General features: G+C 37.3%; 2 protein-coding genes across 3 annotated transcripts in view; one reads left to right on the forward strand and one right to left on the reverse strand.

Annotated features, from left to right (window-relative positions):
- The window catches only part of LOC134205821 (glutamate receptor ionotropic, kainate 2), an 872584-nt gene that overhangs the window by 34972 nt on the left and 814673 nt on the right, over window positions 1-22939 (reverse strand). The gene's annotated exons all lie outside the window — the stretch shown is intronic.
- Window positions 1909-4068, forward strand: LOC134205823 (uncharacterized). The gene is made up of 2 exons (XM_062681436.1): window positions 1909-2818; window positions 2889-4068. Exons 1-2 carry the CDS (start codon window positions 1925-1927, stop codon window positions 3552-3554), a joined length of 1560 nt encoding a protein of 519 aa, XP_062537420.1. The 5' UTR covers window positions 1909-1924; the 3' UTR covers window positions 3555-4068.

Consider the following 22939-nt stretch of genomic DNA (forward strand, 5'->3'; position numbering starts at 1 on the left):
GGCTTATTTTCAAGATGCTTTTAAAAAAAGAGGCTTCAACTGGGGCTAGCTATGGAATTTTCATACTGAACAAGAAGATATCTCTTTTCAGAATAAACTAAATCGCTTCGGAGTCCTCCTCGTTTTAGACGTATCGAACAATGAAGAAGGCTCAAATAACCAGAAGGCAATAACAACTTTAAGACACATGTGCTAGTTAGGGTTAGCATGAAAATTAATTATATTTAACTATCTGGAACTGGAATGCTTCTGGACATGGATGGTACCAAAAGAGAACATAATTTCATTAGTTTGTTTTCTCTGGAACACCCTAACGAACTTAACCCTAGCGCATCGCACCCCGGATGGAAGCCATAAATTTGACGCGGTGTGTGTAAATTATGATTCCATGATGGATATGGCTGGCGTGTTCCACAAAGCCACCGGTGAAGCGGAACCGGTCGGCCACCTCACCCCGTTCGCCTCCATCCGGCGGAACAGAAGCTCAAATTTTGTTTGTTGAAAAGCGTCACATAGTGACACTTGAGCGACGCCCATATCGTTCATGTGGAAGCGAAAATTATACCGAGATGGAACGCGCATTTTGGAGGTTTTTATCGGTTTTTTATGGCTTGAATTAAAATTCTGGTGTATAGGGTTTTGTGCAAGATCTAGAGAATGCCAGTTTTAAAGCATGTTTAAATTGTTTTTTTGTTGTAATTTAACTCCTGTTATCTAAGAGCCTCGCGCGATGCAGACCAAAATGCAGAGAATAGGTAAGAGTGGGAAATCTGTGGAGGCAGGTACCTAGTTCTTTGTGCACTGGTAAAGAAAAAGACGACCACTGTTGAAAGGAATAAGAAATCTGTACCTCTATTCTGTAAATAGAAGTATCTATAGTTCATTAGTAAATGAACTAGAATTCAAACAAAATGTACCCAAACAAATTCAGAATGTAATGCTTCGAGCTTCAGCATTAGAAATAGGTATGTTGATAATAAACATTATCATAGCAGAAGAACTTTCACTATGTATACTCAAATTAAACTCAAAATTTATAGTTAAATAACCATGCTCGCAGATAAATGTTAATTTAATGAACAAATAAATGTCTCATTAGCCTCGTAGGAGGGTAGACCGATTGTCCTTACCGAGTTTTTTTTGTTTCCAAAAGTAAATTTTGAGTTCAATTTGAGTATTACCAAACTATCTGAAAATATAAAATTCAAGTTTAAAGTCCAATTCTACTGTATTGTTTCCTTGGTTTTCACATTTTCTACCCAAATTGTTCAACCGATTATTTTTCATGATTTCCAGCTGATTCTTTAATATTAAAGTATCACATTTCGATTATTTGTCGAAAAACAGATGACTTGCTGCTATCATATTCAATTTTATCTTTGCTTCCATTGACTCACCCCAAAAACACTGACATGGTTGCAAAAAAAATACATCCGATTAATCCGTACCATTGCCATCGCCCCGGGGTCATACATCGCCCGAGATTTCCTCATTAAAAATCTGACCGTTCCACGTGTCTGCTATCGCACATTCAACAGTAGCATAGCCTCGGGCATCATTTTAATGCATTTCACCAGATCAAGAATCATCCTGATAAAAAATGTAAATGTTTCCACAATTCATCGGATGACATTAATTCAGTCAGTATGGTTACCGATTTTGATCTCGCTTGACAACAACTCAAGTGAGGATGCTCTGAAATGCAGGAATGATTGGAAGGCGGTTGAAAATGGTCATCGAATTTTACGCTTGGAGAGCACGAAACAGAAAAGGTGGTTCGAACATAGTTGGGTACCTTTTAGACTTTAATCAATAGCGAATCAAGAACCATACCTGGGTTCCATAACCGAAGTTTATACCCATTTCCACAATAAAGATCTGCTCGCTCTTTTCATTTCGTTCATTCCGTTAAAGTATACTTTCTATGATGTCTTCCAAACGTCTCCTTTTGCACAATCTACCAGATGACGTGTTGGAGCACGTTTTCGCGTTTCTTCCGTTGTCCGATCGCAAGTCTGCTTCTTTGGTGTGCCGCTTATGGAGCGAATTGGCGTTCAGCCGCCGATTCCTGAGCAACGTAACTCTCCAACTCTTCCGCAAGATGAAAAACTATCAAAGCAACTATCTACAGAGAAGTACCCGCCGATATCGGAACGTGATTGTGTTTTTCGAATCAAAAGCATGCCAAAAGGCCGAATACGGATTCATCATCAAGATCATGAACATGTTCGGAGCCGAATTGGAGAGCTTCCATTGCATGGTGAACTTCAGTGAGGAGCAGCTGTGGAACGTGATAGCTCGTGCGCCTCAGCTCAAACAGTTGATCGTCGGCTTGGATGGCACGACCGTGCAGCAGTTTACCTTCCCCAAGCTGAGGTATCTGCAAGATTTGGGCTCGTTAACGAATGTGCTTCGAATCCAAAGTCTGGATGCACCCAATTTGAGGCAGCTGACTGCAATATTCACCAATTTGACGGATGCGAGGGAATCCACGGCGCTTCTTCGAAGACAAGCTCCCCAGTTGAAGAACTTGGAATTATATTCAACGGAATATTTCATCCCGATCGAAGAACTTCAGTTTCCGAAGGTTGAAACATTAGCTTTACGTGAACGAATTTGTGCAACGAACAGTGACGCACTGAGAACGTTTTTTAAAGGATTCGTTTCGTTGAGGGAAGTCATACTGGGCTTCAATGTTGGGGCATCCGATCTGGATGTTATCACCAAAACCTGCTCAAGTATTGAAAGATTATCTTTCAAATTCAGTGCGGTGATCCCGAATTTATTTTGTTTGTTGGGACGTCTTCGTCGTTTGAAGGTAAGTCAATTCACTCAGAAAACATGTTGTGCATATCTTCAACCATATTTACATTTTTAATCTTCTACAGACATTATGGCTTCATGGAGTCATCGATTCCAAAATTACGCTGGATTGTAAACCCTTGGTAAGTGTTCAACGGCTCGTCTTCCAGGTATCCAAACTAAGCGGGGAGGCGAGCGTTATTCGAGGCTTCCGCCAGATTCTTCCGAATGTGACCGACATGAATGTGACATTGGCAACGCTGTCCAATAATGACAGAAGGAATCTGCAGGTCCTGGCACAAGTGTGCGCGAACTTTTCCAATCTCAAGCGCCTTACAATTTTGTACGCCGACTACTGTATGATGCGATGCCGTCTTTCGGAAGCTTTGAATCATCTGTATCAACTGGAAGAGCTCACCTTCAATCACATCATCACAAACAAACCGATGGAGTTCATGTGGCCGAAAAGGACTCTGAAGCGGTTGAGGTTTCAAAACTATCCATATCTGACCGACGAAGATTTACTGCTGATGGCCGAGGTGTATCCCAACCTGAAGTATCTCGAGCTGGCATGGTGTAAGCAGGTGACTACCGCGGGGTTGGACGAGTTCCGGGCCAGACTCCCGGACTGTGTCGTGCATCGCGTTTATCCGAATAGACTTGGTTATGAAAACGACGACATCACTATCCGCACCGCAACGGAAGCTCGGCGATTGATATGCATTCTGGATCGGAATGTCGTTTCAGGATAGGAGCGTTTTGTATGCATATTGTCCTTTTTCAAAAAAGTTACCTAAGGGCATAAACCATCAGGAATTGAGGGACAAATCATCCAGTGAACACGAAGAAAAAAATATAACTAGTTGGTGTTATTCAATTCCATTCAAATTAAAAAGGACTAATCGCGTATTGTAGATCAGTTTCGAATCAACTGTCGTTTGTTTAAAAGTATTCTGCAAAATCACGCTTTCGTTTTTAAATAGCAACGCAGGTAGAAGACAAAATATATTAAAATAATTAAATAACAGCGATGTCCTCAAGATGAAGAAGAAGGATAAGAAGAAGAAGAAGAAGAAGAATAAGAAGTAGAAAAAGTAGAAGAGGAGGAAGAAAAGGAAGAAGAAGAAGAATAAGAAGAAGAAACAGAAAACGAAGAAGAAGTAGGAGAAGAAGTAAAAGAAAGATAATAAGAATAATAAGAAATATATAAGAAAAACAACAAGAAGACACATAAGAAAAAAAAAATGATGAACAATATATTAATTACAATAAAATCAATTGTAATAGCCAAAATTATGACCGAAAAACAGTTTTTATTGTAGACGTCCATAGTTCCAATTTTCGATAGTAAATCTGTCATTTGCAATAAGCTCTATGGTGGAAATTATTTTTCGCTGATTCACCACAATAGAGTTCGCTGTAATCACGATCTATTTTTTCACACTGTATCACTAAATTTTTTTGTAGTTCTATTGCCATTTATTATAAGTGACATCTTCTCGAAGGTCCGATTACTCGACGAAACACCCTTTAAAGTATTAAAAGCGGTTGAATCCAGCGTCAGGAGTCAGAATAATTCATCGGAATATCATAGGTTCTGAAAAAAGTTCAATGACTATGAAGGCATCTGGCGACTCTGAAAGTATTTCAGCGACTTCGAAGACAATCCAGCGATATCGAAGAGAATCCACCGATTCCGACTGGAAAATAGTGTTTCCGGAGGAAATCCAGCGATTCCGTTAGAAATCCAACAATAGGCTCGACGATGCTGCATACTACAGACGTACCCTAATTATCACTTCGTCGCGTTAATGGGACCCAGTGGCGGTGCCAGAAAATTGGTCTGGGAGGGGTTTTCTGAACAATTTTTTTATCGAAAAAAAAAATCTTCTAAAAATGTTGGCTCTGGGTGGGGGGGGGGTGTCTCTGGAATTGGGAAATTTCCAATAACGAAATCAGGGCATAAGCAATAAATAAATATAAAAGCAAAAATTGCAATTATACAAGAAGAATTTTCCGTAAAGAAATTGAAATGCTCTACGAAAAAAAATACAAAATTTCCATAAATAGATCAATATTAGCAATAAACAACTACAAAATTTTCCACAAAAAATAAAAATTTTCCACGAATAAATCAATAAAGAGTGTTGACGCGCATAAGAACGATTGTTGGTTTTGATCTCTGCCGGGTTTCGGTGGGATTAGGTGTAATTCAATCATTTAGTCTTTAACAAATAAACGGCTTATCAAGGACGAATGGACGGAGTTTTGACTTGGAGGACTGTAATCTATTATACACGGTTGCCTTTACTTAACTTGATATAGTTCAATCAAACTGACGATTATAAACTGCGGAATCTAACTGCACGCGGATTATATCTCAAACTGTATGTCGCTTGGACAACGAGTCTCAAGGAGTAAAAATAATTCTAGCGTCTGTGGCGGTTTTATCCAGTTTTCCGCGAGCGGTAATGGCCGCCAGCTTGCCTGCGGGTTAGTCTCTGATTTGACGTTTCTGGAGGTCAACTGCACCCACCATTCGAGCATTTTGGTCAATGAGGTATATAATAAGGCTCGAATTCACTGAATCAGCACCTTCTTATATGCAACATTGGTCAGAATGCTCGGAGCGGTGGGTGCAGTTGACCTCCAGAAACGTCAAATCAGAGACTGACCCGCAGGCAAGCTGGCGGCCATTACCGCTCGCGGAAAACTGGATAGACGGACTAATGACAAAGATCTCTCTATACACCCAGCTTTTTTTTCTCTCTTGGCATTTTAAATTTCTAGTTTAATATGTACTTTCACAGCTTTTTAAATACCACCTGAATTTTCTTTGATTTTTTGACGCAAATTGTTTTTTTTTCAGCATTAATAATGTGTTTATTTTTAAGCTAAAGGTCTTAATTGACTAAAACCAAATCGTGCAAAAAAAAAAAAAAGAATTGGAGTAAACAATAACTTCAATGATTTGTAACAATTGGACAATAAGGCTATATATAATATTTTAGCATGCAACTACACATACGCATATCCCATTGCTCAGTTTTGTCGACGATTGTCATAAGGAACTGCTGCTACCAATTTTTTACAGTTCTATCCAAGGTGAATACAAACAGGTGTAGCAGTATGCCAATTACATGATTCAGCCATCTTGGATTTTTATATGGGGCAGCCACCGAGTTTGTTTATGTTTTGCACTGAAAATGAATTTTTCACCCCCGCGCTAGTCTCTCCCATCTACTGTCGAAGTGAGTGAACCCTGATATAAGAACCCTGGTTCTATCCAAGATGAATGCACTACTAGGTGCTCCAATCTGCCAAGTTTATGGAAGAGAAGAAGGCGGGGGTGAAAAATTCATTTTGAGTGCAAAACGAAAACAAACTCGCTGGCTCTCCCATATTTAAATCCAAGATGGCTGAATCGTGAATTTGGCAGATTGGAACAATTTGATGGAAAAAAATGTTTATTTTGTGGATTTTTTTCAATTATTTATTGTTAATATTGCTTTATTAATGGAAATCTTGTATTTTTCCGTAGAATATTTTGATTTCTTTATGGAAAATTCTACTTTTATTATAGCAATTTTTGCTTTTAAAAGTGTTATTTATTTTTTTTGGAAAATTTCTGATTCTGATGTCGGTGATGAAACCAAACATGCATTACATCATGATGCATAAATTATGGCCAATCGAAGTTTGTTGAAGCATAACACAGCGCCACTAACGTTCTAGTACTAATGCTTCTACTGAACAAACACACCAAAAATAAAAGATGACATTATGACATTTGAATCGTTTGTTTGAGAAACTGCATATAACCATTTTACACAATTTCGAGAAAACAACAAAAAACTGTTTTTGAACAAATTGGCACCGAATCTTTGAATTCCTGCGACGCAGATCAATAGTTTTTGGCAAAACTCAACACTCTGGGGCACTTCCAGTGCGAAAACTGTAAGCAGTACTTCATAATTGCTCTTCAAATATGTAGTTTCTCAAACAAATTAAAAATAACAAACGTATAACACGAGATAAACACGTTAAAACTTCTAAGCCCAAACAAGTTGAGAAAATTTCTAATCCATGAATTTATCAGAAGTTTACCCTAGCCACCTTCAGCATACTCTTGCTTGGCAGCTACGTATCTTCAGGCCTCCCAAAATATGTAGAAGAAGTTTTCGAAACTTCAATTGCTCCTTACAAATCCCTTATCGTATCTGGCAGACGGGCCGTATAGAATGAAGGGATTATCTCCTCTCTTTACTTTGTTAGGGATATACTACGTTTTAATGAATAATCCTTTATTCCTTCTTTTCGCCTTATACCGAGAAAACGTATGCATTTAAAGAAGGCATTATATCCTCTCTTCGCTTTGTACCGGGCAGACGCATACATTTATAGAAGCATCACCCCTTCCTTCGTCTTATACTAGGCAGATGGGTTCTTTTGAGGAAGGCATTGTCAACTTCTTTCGCCTTATACCGGGCAGACGCATCCATTAGAAGAAGGCATTATCTTTCCCCCTTTGTTTATAGAGGGCAGATGCGTTAACTCATAGAATGGACTACTTTCTTTCTTCTCTTTAAACCGAATTATCGCAATCCAGAAGAATTTAGACCGGATTGCATGTAATTAAGTACAATTCATTAAATATTTCAATGATAATTATTCTAACTGAATTCTGCCACCAAAAAGGTGCATTCTGCGAAATGTGTTCCGGAGATTTGATACATTCTGCGGAATGTCGCACCGATAAAAAAATCCGCGAAATGTTTTTCGGCGAAACAGTATACAACCGAAAGGTCGTTTGGCCGAAAAGGGCATTTGGCCGATTAGAACATTTGGCTGAATAGGACATTTGGCCAGAAATGTCATCAAAATACTCACTTTAGAATTGATCTTGAAGTTTTAAACGACTTTCATTCTGTTTATTCCATTCATATAACGATACTACCAGAGAACCCTTTTTTTGTTGAGCACATTTGTTGTCCTGAATAAAGAGCACAGTTCTTATGGGGTTGGGGATTTGGAAAGATTTTACAATCGCTGTCCAGAGCAAAAAATTCATCAATGTAGTGAACATTTATTCTCAAACACAACATGACGATATCATAATATCTATTTCATAAATAGTCTATTTCTATGAAGTTTGGGACAGCTTCTATAACATGCAGGGCAAAAGGAAACGGAACTACCGACGAGGTTGCTTGTATAGATTCAAGCTTGTTTTTACATTGGAGGTTAATAATCTCCATTTGAAATATAAAAATAAAATAGGTGCATTGTTCATAACAGTAAACGGTGTGAAAGAAACGGAAAATAAAAATGTTGTTACTGTGTTCTCAAAATCAGCGAATAGGCTTGAAAACTCCAGTAAACCTACTATAAATTTTGTTTTAAAAACTTCAATGTTGGAAAATAAAAGTTCGAAAAGTAATCAAGATGTTTGGTGACATCTACTAGAGAAGCTATTCAGTCACATATTCAAGATCATTCAGCACGACCATTGATGTTCCTTTCTCTGGTAAAGAGAGTGCGATTTCCTTTCGAAGAGAAAAAAAATTAAGCATTGTATCACGGCTAAGTCAACGAATTTCCCGCTAATACAGCAAATCTACGTATTCTGTTTCCATGTCTGTCAATATCATTTGGAATTGGTGGTGGTTGAACCTCCTCGCGTTGATAAAGTTGATTGTCGATTGTCTAAACTTCAAAAATATTGATCGTTTTCGCACATATATTTTCTTGGTGAATAAATAATGCAATGTGCCGGGAAATGCCAGCATACAGCTGGTGATGCTCCTCCTTTTTTAGAAATATCATAATGACAGTGCTCTTTTCTATGATTGCGGTGTCAATGACATCTGATATGAGGCCAGTCTTTGATGATCCAATATAAATATCACATTTCGTACAATGCTTGGTCTCGTAACGTCGTTAAAATTCTTTAAAAATCAAATCAAACATAATATTCTCTCAACACAGAAACAGTTTTCGAACAAATTAAAGAAATTGGTTTTCTTCTGGTCAAGGTGAATAAAATTTCTCTTGTCAATCTTCAATGAAAACGCGATGTTCACATCAACTTTCCGTTTCTTGAGGTCACTCAATGCTTTAAATCCTAAGATTATAAATTCTCAATAGTTCTAAAACTCATATTTTTAAGAACAGAAAATCAAATTTCTCAAACACTGACACTTAACATTGTCCCTCTCATTTCTAGAATTTTGATGGGAATTGCAAAATTTCACTCAGGCTCCAATATTTTAAAGATATTTTCTTTACTAGGTTTACTAAGTTCAAAATCCTTGCATAGTTTTTAAAGTTCTGTTACTATTACTATTACTTCGGAACTTTGTTGTTATTTTTGCATTGTTGGCACGATGACACTGTCCAGTCGAGAAAACTTTCTGAACCAAACCGGGAATCGAACCTAGCCTCCTTCATCATGGTCTTGCATCAGAAGAACTGATTTATTTTTCTAAAACACCGAACATCTTTCTGTCGAAGTATCCTAAATTTTACTTTGTTTCCGTAATGCATCCGTACTTTAATATAAAAATTATGATTGTTAGCAAGGTTGAAAATTGATTAGTCGATGTACGTAAATTCGTCAGAAGCCCAAAATTATGTTTTGGAAAATTCAATCAAATTGAATGGATAAGTTTGATAAAAGCCCAATGAAAATCGATTACCCCCTTTTACATTTGAGCCAACCGGTGAATTAAAAAAAAAACTAAAACTACCTCAAGCTGTGCCATGGTCTGAAGGGGTACCACCCAAGAAAAAGGTTGAGAACCGCTGGAATACGACATTTGACCGGAAAGGACATTTCGCTGAATAGGACATTTGACCGAATAGGACATTTGGCAGAATAATACATTTGGCCGACAAGGACATTTGGCCGAATACAACATTTGACCAAATTGGACATTTTTCCTAATAGGACATTTGGCCGAATAGGACATTTGCCCGAATAGATAATTTGGCTGAATAGGACATTTGGCCGAATAGAACATTTGGCCGAATTCAGCTTTCCACGCTCGCCATAATGGCGGCTGCCTTAAAATAATTTGACAGTATTTGCTTCCGACGCCGAACCGCCTTCGACGCTGCATGGTATCTAACCAACTAATTTGTTTTGTTTATTGACTGAAAATTCAGGAAAAGTGTTTGTCATACTATCAGCCTTGATTTAATTGATTAAAATATATTGATTTTCTATTTCCAGGGCACCCTCCAACATTGAGTCAGGAGTGGAGACATTTAACGAGTTTTACAATTACTTAATGCATTTATGTGGATGACCGCATGCTCATCTGACCAGTAATGTGGATTTTGGATGTTTTCGCCGATGGACCCGGATACATCTCACATCCAATCTCTCAACCACGTCCAACTAACATATAAGAGCTTTCTGGTTTATGGGGTTTATGCAATGTCAGGCTGCTTAAGAATTTCAGCTAAAAAAGCTAAAGCTTCACATTTTTGAGCTCAGAGAGAAATATTAGAATCATATTAAATACTGTTCATGAATAGTGATGGGTATATACATTGAAGGTCTAAAAGTTAATTCCTTGAATAATGTTATTATTTCCTTGAATGATTAATATTTATTTGAAAATGTAAATATTCCATCGCGCAAACTAATTGATTGTGCTTGATGCATATAATAATATCAATTTTAAAATAGTCAGCTTCTTTCAACTTTCTTTCAAATTTTCTTCGTTAAATTTTTACAAATATCAACGAGAAATTCTTAAACATTTCAACCCGAAACTAATTCCGAATGGTAATGGATTTCTCGTGGAAATACGGAAGAATTTGCTATAGAAATAAGGAAGAATTTCCCTTTGATAATTGGCAATTATTCCAAATTGCTGCGATAAATTCATCTGAATGTACAAAGAAAATTGTTCCGAATTTCCACGGGAACCCCATTACTATTCGAAAGAATTTCTCGTGAAAATTCAAAAAAAATCCTTGGAAATTAGAAAAAAAAATTGAAAAACGACTACACGCAGTGAAACAGAAAAATAAGCCCCAGAGCCCCCTGATGTTCGTCTCCCATCAATGAAGATGGATGCTAACAATATTGCTGTCTAATCTGTAGGTTGAGGTAGCTCAAAGTTTCTCCCATCCTGCTTTTTTTTTGTCAACAAAATGGAACCAAGCGGGAAGGGAAAAAGTTCGAGCTACTTCAAGCTGCTCATTAGTCAGGACTCATATGCCGATACTTTCGTAAGCCTTGGTCATTACTGACAAACGGATTGAGAATGCAACAAAGTTGGACATTGGAAGCCCAGACATCAAAGTGCATTGCCGAAAACATTTTAAATCCACATTATTTCTGGTCGGGTAAGACAGTCATCCATATAAATGCATTCATTAGTTGGTAAAACTCGTTAAAGCCTCCGCTCCTGAATTGGTGTTAGAAAATGTCCTGGAAATGTAAAAATATTAGAAGTTTTTATTTATAAAATCAAAGCTAATATTTTTGCAAACGCTTTTCCGATTTTTTCCAGTAAATAAACAAAATGAATAGTTGCTATGATACCTTGCAGCGTCGAAAGCAATTCGGCGTCGGAAGCAGTTACTGTCAAATTATTTTATGGCAGTTGCCATTATGGCGAGCGTGGAAAGCTGAATAGGATATTTTGCCGGAAAGGACATTTGGTCGAATAGGACATTTGGCGGAATAGGTCAGTTGGTAGAATAGGAAATTTGGCCGAAAACGACATTTGGTCGAATACAACATTTGGCCAAATTGGAAATTTTTCATAATAGGACATTTGGCCGAATAGGACATTTGGCCGAAGACGACAGTTGGCCGAATAGGACAATTAGGCCGAATAGGATATTTGGCCGAGTAGGACATTTGGTCGAATAGAACATTTGGCCGAATAGGACATTTGGCCGAATAGGACATTTTGCCGAATAGAACATTTGACTGAATAGAACATTTGGCCGAATAGGATATTTGGCCGGAAAGGACATTTGTCCGAATAGGATACTTGGCCGGAAAAGACATTTGGCCGAATACGACATCTGGCTGAATACGACAGTTGGCCGAATAGGATATTTTGCCGAGTAGGACATTTGGTCGAATAGAACATTTGGCTGAATAGAACATTTGGCCGAAAAGGTCATTTGGCCGAATTGGACATTTTACCAAATAGGACATTTGGTCGAATAGGACTGCTGCTTATCTTTGCGGATAAGAGTGATCATTCAGGATCTTATGAAGAAATTACTCGAATAAAGCTAAAATGGTCATTTAAAAGCGAGTGTGCGGAATGTGAATCAAAGCGGTACGATTTTAAAACGATTCTTATTGGCTGGCTAGTTATTATCAATTGATAATTTGAAAGTACGATCGCGTGTCAATATTACCCAACCTAATTTTTTTTTTTGAAAATTTGTTTTTTCCCATCCCTGTTTGAGTATCTCCTGCCTACGTGCAGTAATTATCCTGTTCCATAGTTGGTTTTTCATTATAGCACCCAAATGAGTGTTTTAATGTTTTTTCCGTAGTTCGTTGGATTACATCTGGTTTTCCCGAACATGTCTTTGTGATAAAACGGGCTTTTTTATATCAAAGGAAATTCTGGGCGTCTTTGCCATGTGATTCGGGTCGACAGGCATTCAATCGTATTTAGGGTGGTCTAACTAGTAGTACCGAAACCGGTAATACCGGCATTACCGGCCAATATTGAATACCGAAAATACCGGTATTTTCGGTATTTTTAATTTTGCTGTCAGTATATAAAATTTTGAATTTTTTTCACTTACATATATCAGCTAAACTGCCTGTAATCGCATATATGTCCCATATAGATAGGAAATCCAACAATGATGGGGCAAATATGCGATTACAGTAAGCTCCATTCTCTCAATCATCTGTCAAATTGCGAATGACTTTTTTCTTCAATAAACATTGTTTACATCGTTTTCCTGCAATATATGAAATTGTGAAAAAGGTACGTGTCGTAGTAGTATTCTTCCGCAGATAACTCTAAACTCGGAAAATAAATTGTACTGGTGATTGACACACACACATACGCTTAAATGGTATGTTAGTGGAAGGGATCCGTTTAAAAAACTTCAGTGATGATGATTGCTTGAGGGAAGGTGAAATAATGCAAGCCATCGACCCGTTCAATCTATTGCCGAACTACACTGCCGTGAGTTCTGCACTCATATGAAGCCGACGTGGTGCTCCAAATTATGTTGGATCAATCATCAAATCAAGCCACATACATTTCCGCCAACTTATTCGATGCTCTCACAGAATGAATCCAAGGGAGACGATCAGAATACGCTGATCTTTTTCTTTTTTGAATAATCCTGCCGTAAAGCGGTTGACCAGAAATGATTTTGGCATTTTTTTCAAGACATCCTGAGATACTTTGATCAAGCAAGGCAGGTGGCAACTACGTAGACGCCAGGATCCTTGCAAACAATCCGCAATAAATTCTCCTAATATGTATCTGAAGGAATTAAGGGCAAGACTTACTGGAAACTGTTTTTCGATGCTCTTAGAATCAATCGTTCAACTTCGGTTGAACTAGAAAGGGCATTCTGAGCAGCTGGCAACATTGCCAAAAAAATAAGATGTGGATTGGGAGATAAATCGCTCATTATGTCTACTAGTCTCGCTTTGCTCAGCTCAACAAGCAATAATGATTTTTGCATTTGAAGTTTGAAGTCTAATTCACCCAATAGTCCAAATCAAAACTATTTTTTAATTCCTGAAATTTACACAAATACCGGTATTTTACCGGTATTACCGGTATTGACTCCACCCAATACCGAATACCGGTATTTGTCAAAAATGGCTAATACCGACCACTCTAATCGTATTGTGCTGTGGGTTCGATTCCCACTTAAGTCGCAGAAAGAAGAAAAAGTGTTCGGCAGAGTTAATGGTCGTTGCATGCTGGTCCGTTATCTTGTGTGGTGCTTCCTCTAAAGAGCGAAATGGTCACTGGAAGCAATCAATGTGTAGTCTTTTTAAACGAGTGCTGTTTTGTCCATTATAGCACTCAAAGGGGTTGCATAAAGTGGAAAAGGAAAATCGATAGTTCATGTTAAAATTATCGCAAAACCAATTTATATTATTTAAATGCAATCAATCATTATGGAGTATCAAAAACAGTAAATTTTGCATCAACTGTGCGGTAATTTATACCATTTTGGTCGCTTGAAATTTAATTTTGAAATACATTGTTGTCCTACACCCAGGGTAAAATATTCTGCTCTTTCATTTTAATCAATCTAAACGATTTGATAGTATATTTTTATATATATTTTTATCTTTATGATATATATATATATATATATATATATATATATATATATATATATATATATATATATATATATATATATCTAAGTTATCGAACAGATTTCCTCCAACCCTGAACATCAATCAACATCGGACATTATCCAAGGATCATTAAATAGAATATAAAAATAAAAAGAATATACAACAACAACAACAACAACAACTATCCCTGCAATTGGCAACATTGAAGCAGTCACAAGAACCCGCTGGCTCATCAACTTCCACATAGCACCAATTGCCCCACTTACGCATTCGGCACATCAGCACAAACGTCGACCACGAGGACCAGACGACGATATCTGTTTTTCATAAATAACATAAATAGCTTAGCTAGGCACAATCCCTCTTCCAAGACAGACCTTTGTAACTTTTGGAATAAATAAATAAAGTTAGGCTTTTCCCAAGTGTGGAACTGTGAAGTTAAAAGCTGCTCTCTTTCTAAAAAGTCTATCCGGTAGTCCCAAATTATAACTGGCGCAGCCGGTAGGATTTAAGGATTAAGGCCAAGCGGTTCGACAGAACTACAATCAGGTCCCCTATAAGAAAACAGGACAAATAAACTGTCACGATATGCCTGCGGAAACGCAAGCAGCCGAAAATGTTCATGAATACCAACAATACCCAGAACCAGAAATAGAGCAAGGATATGGTTTAGCCACACTCCTTGATGTAGAAGAAGAACCCCAAGAAGAACTAAATTTTGTACGGAGTTAGATCCGCAGGAAACCAAATAACAAAACAACTTTCTTCCATACTTAGAGATACCGAGACAAAATAATAAAAGCTATAAGTTCCTAATTGATACAGGGGCTAATAAAAATTATATTGTCCCGGAAATCGTTCCGAAGACTTATATCCAAAACGGACCCTCACAAAGTGTCAATAAAATAAGTGGGACCTGTAAAATTGATCAATTCACCTTCCTAAATCCTTTTACTAATTTTGTGAAAGGACTGCCAAATCAAAAATTTTACCTGTTTCGATTTCACAATTTTTTCGATGGACTCATTGGATTTGAATCTCTCAGATCCATGGGCGCCGTGATTGACACAGCATCTAACACTGTTACCTTGAATAACATAACGATACCACTTCAAAAAAAATATCCTACTAAGGAACAGTTGACGTTTCAAGAAAAAGAAGTTCTTGTAAAAGAATTCCCTGTTAGAATTGACAACAAAGATTTCTTCATCGAAAAAGATATTTCAATCGCGGAACATGTAGTTATACCCTCCGGAGTATATAGTGCTAGAAACGGTCGAACTACATTTCCTCTAATAAATCTCAGTAATAAACAGGTAGATGTCAATATTGACAGAGAGGCCTTATTTACTGAGCTCTATAATTTTGAACAATATTCTCCCGAACCTGGTAAAGCCAGTAAAGAGAATATGCCTCCTAAAGCATCTGTAAAGGAGAAAATCAAGGTAGATCATCTGAATTCGGAAGAGGAAGAGAAACTCCTTGACCTCCTGAAACAGTTCCCAGAAGTCATGCATGACAATGAAGGAAACTTTCATTTTCAAATGCAATAAAACATCAGATCAATACCAGAGATGATCTGCCTGCCTATACCAAAAACTATCGCTGCCCCTTCTGTCACCGAAAAGAGGTTCAGCGGCAAATTGCTAAGATGTTAGACCAAGGGATTATCCGACCATCGAATAGCCCCTGGAATTCTCCAATATGGATTGTACCAAAGAAAGCTGATGCATCCGGTACAAGAAAATGGCGTCTTGTAGTCGATTATCGTAAGCTTAATCAGAAAACTACAGATGATCGTTATCCTATTCCCAACATAAACGATATCCTTGATAAGTTGGGAAGATGTCAATATTTTACAACCCTAGATCTCGCTTCAGGGTTCCATCAAATCCAAGTTCACAAAAAAGACATTCAGAAAACTGCTTTTAGTGTCGATGGAGGGCACTTCGAGTTCGTTCGGATGCCTTTTGGGCTAAAGAACGCCCCGGCGACATTCCAAAGAGTAATGGACAACGTGCTCAAGGAACATATTGGTGTCAGATGTTTAGTATACATGCATAGGCGTAACTAGAGTCTCGGTCTAGGGGGGGCCATGGCACCAGCTGGTGGGATGTAATTTTCAAAGGCGATTTAAAGCACTGTGCGCATGGATTGCAATAGAAATTGTTTGACTAAGTTTATCGCTGTGATTGCTTCAAAACGCTGTGTCTGTGTCAACTTGTCTTCTCCATGTTACTAAATGTGGATAAGTGTGTAATCTAAGATTCAAGAATCTTCTTCGAATTATCTATAAATGAAATTCGATATGAGTATATTTCTGAAAGTTTTCAAGCATTTCCATGATTACTTAATGCATAAAGATCTCGATTTTTTTGAAACTTGAAATTTTTGAAACTCTTCAGATGTGGAATAAATTCCACGAAATTTTGTCATAATCAATATAAGTATTTATGCAATTCCAAAATGTATGCTATGTGCTGAAATAGTTAAGTACCGATGAACACAAATTTGGAATCCTAAAGTGTTTTTTATGAGTCATAAATTCCATGAGTCATAAAATTATGAGTCATAAATCAAATTTCAGAATAACATAGGGTTTTTGTAGTTACTGACGTTAGGAAGAGGCTTTATTATGGTTTTCTGAATAGGTGAGAGATTTCTCTGCAAACATCAAAGAGACTTGCGAAGCAACCAAATCGATCTGAATTGTGCTGCAAAAGAAATGTTTTCTGATACGAACTGGTTTCTAAATCTTTTTTTTTATCCTAAAAAACAAATTCTAACTAAAGCAGGCACAAAAGAGTTTTCCGATGATCCTTATGAAATCGCCAAAAAATTAAATGGAACAAGATCTTTTGAGGATTATAAAAATATTTCTTCAATGCAATCTCTGTTGTGAGTGCGAAGGTTGCCTAAGTTTTGTCCTAATACTTTCAATGGAATGCGTTGTTGATTTTTCTGTCATTGTAACGAAGATTCTTAAGTTTTAAAATTTTATATCTTTCTGTGCCAGAATTATATAGCGAGAGCAAAAAGCTCCATAGGAATTTGATCAACTGTTTTGCGGCATACCTTGCGATTAACTCGAAGATTTTCGAAAAAATGGTCGTTCATAATTTCATTGACCGGATTTGTGTACATGTGCTCATTTTGATGTAGTTGCTTCAGTCTTTTTTGAAGCGGATGGTAGTTTAATAGAACAAAAATATTTATATCTTAACACAATTATGTTTTTATGTTTCTGCGACCAGGATACTAGTCAAACAAATGCAGAACAAATTAATTAGCTAGCAACTGAATTAGAAGCGGCATTCATTTAGCTTAAAAATCGAGAAAATGTTCCCGGGGGTCCAACTTAAATATTTCGATGCTTTGCTGAACAAATGGTCATAGATGTGATAACGCAACAAAAAATATGTTTATAGAATTCATAATCAAAATTAAGAAATATGTAGGAAATATGTAAATGAAATAAAAATTGACTAAGTTGGAATTATTTTTCAAAATTTTCTGGGGGGGGGGCACAAGTAGGTCTGGAGGGGGCCAGGCCCCCGGCCCCCTTATATTTACGCCAATGTATACATGGATGACATTATCATCTATTCCACTAGTCTACAAGAACACCTCATTAATCTGAAGAAAATCCTTGAAACTCTTCGGAAATATAATCTCCAGATCCAGCTTGATAAATGCGAATTCCTTCGTAAAGAGGTAGCATTTTTAGGACACGTGGTCACTCCAGAGGGAGTAAAACCAAACCCGGAGAAAGTAAACGCTATTAAAACTTGGCCATTACCAAATAATGAAAAGAATTGAGAGGATTTTTAGGTGTCATGGGATACTATCGAAAGTTCATAATAAAAGACTTCGCAAAGATAGCTAAACCACTTACCCAACAACTACGTAAAGGCGAAACCGTGAAACACACAAAGGAATTTGTGTCTGCCTTCGAAAGATGTAAAAACATATTGAGTAGCAGCCAAATACTGCAATACCCTGATTTTAGTAAGAGGTTTATCCTTACTACGGATGCCTCCAACTATGCACTAGGTGCGGTATTATCGCAAGGGCCTATTGGGTACGATAAACCAATCGCCTATGCATCCAGAACACTCACAAAAACGGAGGAGAACTATTCTACTATAGAAAAGAACTCCTAGCGATTGATTGGGCATGTAAATATTTTAGACCATACCTATTTGGTCGTAAATTTACCTTATATACTGATCACAAACCGCTAACTTTTGCGCTGAACCTAAAAAACCGCAAACGATCGTTTAGTACGGTGGAGGTTAAGACTAAGCGAATACGATTATGACATCCAGTTCAGACCAGGCAAGCAAAATGTCGTTGCTGACGGTTTGTCTCGAATAACACATGATGTGAACCTAAATGATCAAGAGGAAGAAAGCTCCTCGGATGACGAAACAATCCATTCAGCAGACTCGGATGCTGCAGGACTTATTCAGATGACCGAGAAACCGCTTAATCACTTCAAGAATCAGATCCTAATTAAAGTTGGTAATACAAATTCAGAGGTTATTGAAAAGATCTTTCCAGGTATAAGTCGACGTATTATCACTAGGGCTACCTTCGGAGTACCAGTGGCGGTGAGAATACTGAGAGAATATATGCACCCAAGTAAGATCAACGGAATACTTTGCCCGGAGAGGTGGATCAATACACTACAGATAACTTACAGCAAACATTTTTCCCGTAACAAAAGTTTCAAAATAAAACTAACGCAAAAATTATTACAGGACGTAAAAACGGCAGAAGACCAACACCTTTTGATCGAAGAAACGCACGAGAGGGCGCATAGAGGAGCCGATGAGAACCATGACGAAATCATCCGAAGCTACTTTTTTCCCAACATGCGTAAGAAAATTCAACTCTTCATAAATCTATGCCACACCTGTCTTCAAAATAAATATGAAAGGAACCCTTACAAAATTAAACTTGCAGAAACCCCAATCCCGAAGAAACCGCTCGACATTTTACACATAGACATTTTTATATCATCACCTAACCTATTTTTATCTGCTGTCGATAAGTTTTCAAAATTTGCAATGCTCATCCCAATTAAGTCTAGATCAATTCCAGATGTCAAACGTGGCCTAGTAAAATTGATTTCGACTTATGGAACCCCTGAACTAATAGTTTGTGACAACGAAGTTGCATTTCGTTCTGTCGAAGTAAGAGGACTCCTTCAGAGACTCCAAGTAGAAACATACTTTACCCCATCTAATCATAGTGAAATAAACGGAACAGTGGAACGTTTTCATTCTACCCTTTCTGAAATATTTCTCTGCATTAAGGAAAAGTATAACGATCTCTCTAATAAAGAAATCTACAGATTAGCGACTACTCTTTACAATTCTACCATTCATGGAGTAACAAAAATAAAACCAATAGAGGTATTTACAGGGATAAGAGATGGCGAAGAAAGACCAATAAATTTAGATCGGATCTTAGAACACAGGAACGAAATTTATGATGATGTAATTGCCAGACTCGAGTATAATCAGGCCAGAACATTAGATTCCAAAAATAGGAAAAGGGAAGACGATCCAGTATTCCAACCAGGAGATGAAATTTATAATAAAGTCCAAGGCATTGCGAACAAAAGGAGAATAAAGTTCAAAAATCAAATCGTGCAAACAAATAGGAGGAAAAAACTTTAGTGGACAGGAGAAATATAATAATCCATAAATCTAAATTAAAACGGAAGAGGAAAAGCTAGAATTAAATCTTCAGTAACTCATACTATATGAATATCATTCTTACGACTCCTTTAACCATACTAAAAACCTGTTACAATTGTTAATTTACAGCTCGAAATAATTTTATTGCTTATGTGGACGATCGTGTCAAGTCAGGCCCAGAAACTTGCAATACGAAATTTACAAAACGACCCATTACTACTCATAAAGGAAAGTGCGTGTAAAATCCAAATAGGTACAATAAAAATAATCCACCCTATAAACCTTACATCCATTGAAGAAGCAGCAGAAATTTTGGTTAGATCGTCTCATCAAAATAATGTCAATACTAACCCATTAATAAGCACTCTAAAATACAAAACCAAAAAGCTGTACGCTAACCTTTATCAGCTGAAACCACAAGGACATCGCCGATCGAGAAGATGGAACTCTATCGGAACCGTATGGAAATGGATTGCCGGTACTCCAGATGCTTCTGATCTTCAAGCTATAAACACCACCATGAATGACTTAATAGACCAAAATAACCAACAATTTAGGATAAACCAGAATATCAACGATCGGATACAGCAACTAACCCATGCCATCAAAGATATTACAACACAAGCCAATCTAAACGATTTGATGATGAACGATGTGGAAATAATAACTTCAATCCTAAACGTTGACATTTTAAACAATATGCTCGAAGACATCCAGGATGCGGTCATGTTGTCGAAAATGTCCATCACCAGCAACAAAATACTTTCTATTCGGGAAATACTCACAATAAAAGGATTACTACATGACCAAGGAGTAAACATAGACTTACCAGATGAGGCATTACAGTTCGTCATACCAAAATTTGCCACTAGCCCAGGAACCTTGCTATACTTCATGCACGTGCCATTACTAGAGAATAACACCGCATCAATTATCAAATTATATCCAATCACCAACGGAAATCACATCATTAACCAACATCCGGAATACATAGTAAAAAGCAGAAATCACATCTTTACAACTCAGAATCCAAAGGACTTCGTCCAGAAATCTTCGTACCTCAAGGATCTTAATGATGAATGTATCAACCCTCTAATCAACGGAAAGAAACCAAGATGCAATGTTACTTTCAACAATCAAACAAGCTACAAACTCATTTCTGATAACACCCTCCTGATAACCAACAAATCAAAACCTAGAATCAGATTACGGACCAGATAATCGTAGTTTGGAAGGCAACGTACTGATTCACTTCGAAAACTGTACGATTCAAATCAATAACAATACTTTCACGAACAAGGAACAAATCAGTGAACCAGAGATCATACACAGCGCATTTTATAATCTCGAAACCGATTGGAAATTGAAAGAGGTAGAGTAGAGTGGGGCAAGAGTACGCACTTAGTTTTCAATCGATCATGTGGCCCTTATGAAGCAAGCTTCTGCATATCAAATCAATGTCGACGATTCGTATACTCTTCCTCTATGTTACCCAGTGGAAATAATATTGAAATTATTGAGATTTGTTTTAGTAGAACCCTTATTGCAAGACAAGTGAAAAACGCACTCTTACCCCACCGGTGGGGTAAAAGTGCGCATCGGGTGGGGTAAGAGTACGCATTTATCCAATCATGTGCTTTAAGTATATTTTAACACAAATAAGAGTTAATAACATTTAATTGATGTTTAATGAGCATATATTAGGGAATGTTTAAAGATTACGTAACTCTTAAAGGGGGAGGGGGTTCCACAAATGTGAACTTTCATACTAAATGCCATTGTTTTTTTATAAACAAAAAACTGTAGAGGTAAAATATATCAGGTTTCGCGTGGCGTAAACAAAGGAATTTTCCTTAAAGATAGTCCACCAATCACGTAACGTAAAAGTTGGCCATTTCATTACCCCTCCTCCCTATCTCACACTTTTTGTATGAATCCTCTAAAAAATATATGGATCGTCATACATCTCGCAACCTCTCCCAGCTAAGCATTTCGTAATTTATGGATGTTTCTTTTGATTAAATGAAACTATCATTTAGATGAAATTGTGTTTTCGTACTATGTTTAGGTTGACAACAAGTCCTAATACAATTTCATTAATTCGCTTCAGTGCTTTGTTCGCGAAGTCCTTTCTAACACTAAATTACTTTAACTTATCCTCAAAACTTGTAATCATTTTCGATTTCTGTCCCTTTTGTCTTAGTTATGGAACTTTACACTTCGGAAGTAGTCTTATTTCGGCCAAAGATACGGATTTGACATCAGAACTTGAAGATTCACATGCGTACTCTTGCCCCACCCGTTCTTGCGTACTTTTACCCCACAGTCCCAAAATTTATTCAAGTACTGGTTTTGACTTCTTGGAAAACCAACCGGATTAGTGTTCGGCACCATAAAGTGCTCTACATAATAGGTTATCAAAATGGTATAATGTTCACCTGATTGCACGTAAATATGGTAATGAAATACTAGTTGCGAAAAACACAATTATTTTTAGCAAAATGACCAAAACAACATTTAACTCCATATCTCCCTTGTTGTTTATTCAAATCGTTCAAAATTACACATGATAATAGTTGGCCAGAATACCTGTCAAACTGATGCAGTGCTGCTAGTTTATCTGTTTTTATTACTCCAAAAAATCGAAAACGTACTCTCACCCCACGCGCACTCTTGCCCCACTCTACTCTATATGACATTGGAAAAATTCATGAAAACACTATCCAAAACCGCCGTCACCTAGAACATGTGTATCCAAGACAAAATGGACTTAACTTCAAGTTTTGGAGCCTTTTTGGAGGATTTTCCATAACCGGAACAGCAACCGTAATTATCATCGATGCAATCATTTTCAAATATACAAGAAACGGAACGGGACGTTCCTCACCTGAGGGGGGAGTAGTTATCGAACAGATTTCCTCCAAGCCTGAACATCAATCAACATCGGACATTATCCAAGGATCATTAAATCAAATCAAGAATATACAACAACAACAACAACAACTATCCCTGCAATTGGCAACATTGAAGCAGTCACAAGAACCCGCTGGCTCATCAACTTCCACATAGCACCAATTGCCCCACTTACGCATTCGGC

This window comes from Armigeres subalbatus, chromosome 1, assembly GCF_024139115.2.
Source record: "Armigeres subalbatus isolate Guangzhou_Male chromosome 1, GZ_Asu_2, whole genome shotgun sequence".
In the NCBI taxonomy this organism is placed as follows: Eukaryota; Metazoa; Arthropoda; class Insecta; order Diptera; family Culicidae; genus Armigeres; species Armigeres subalbatus.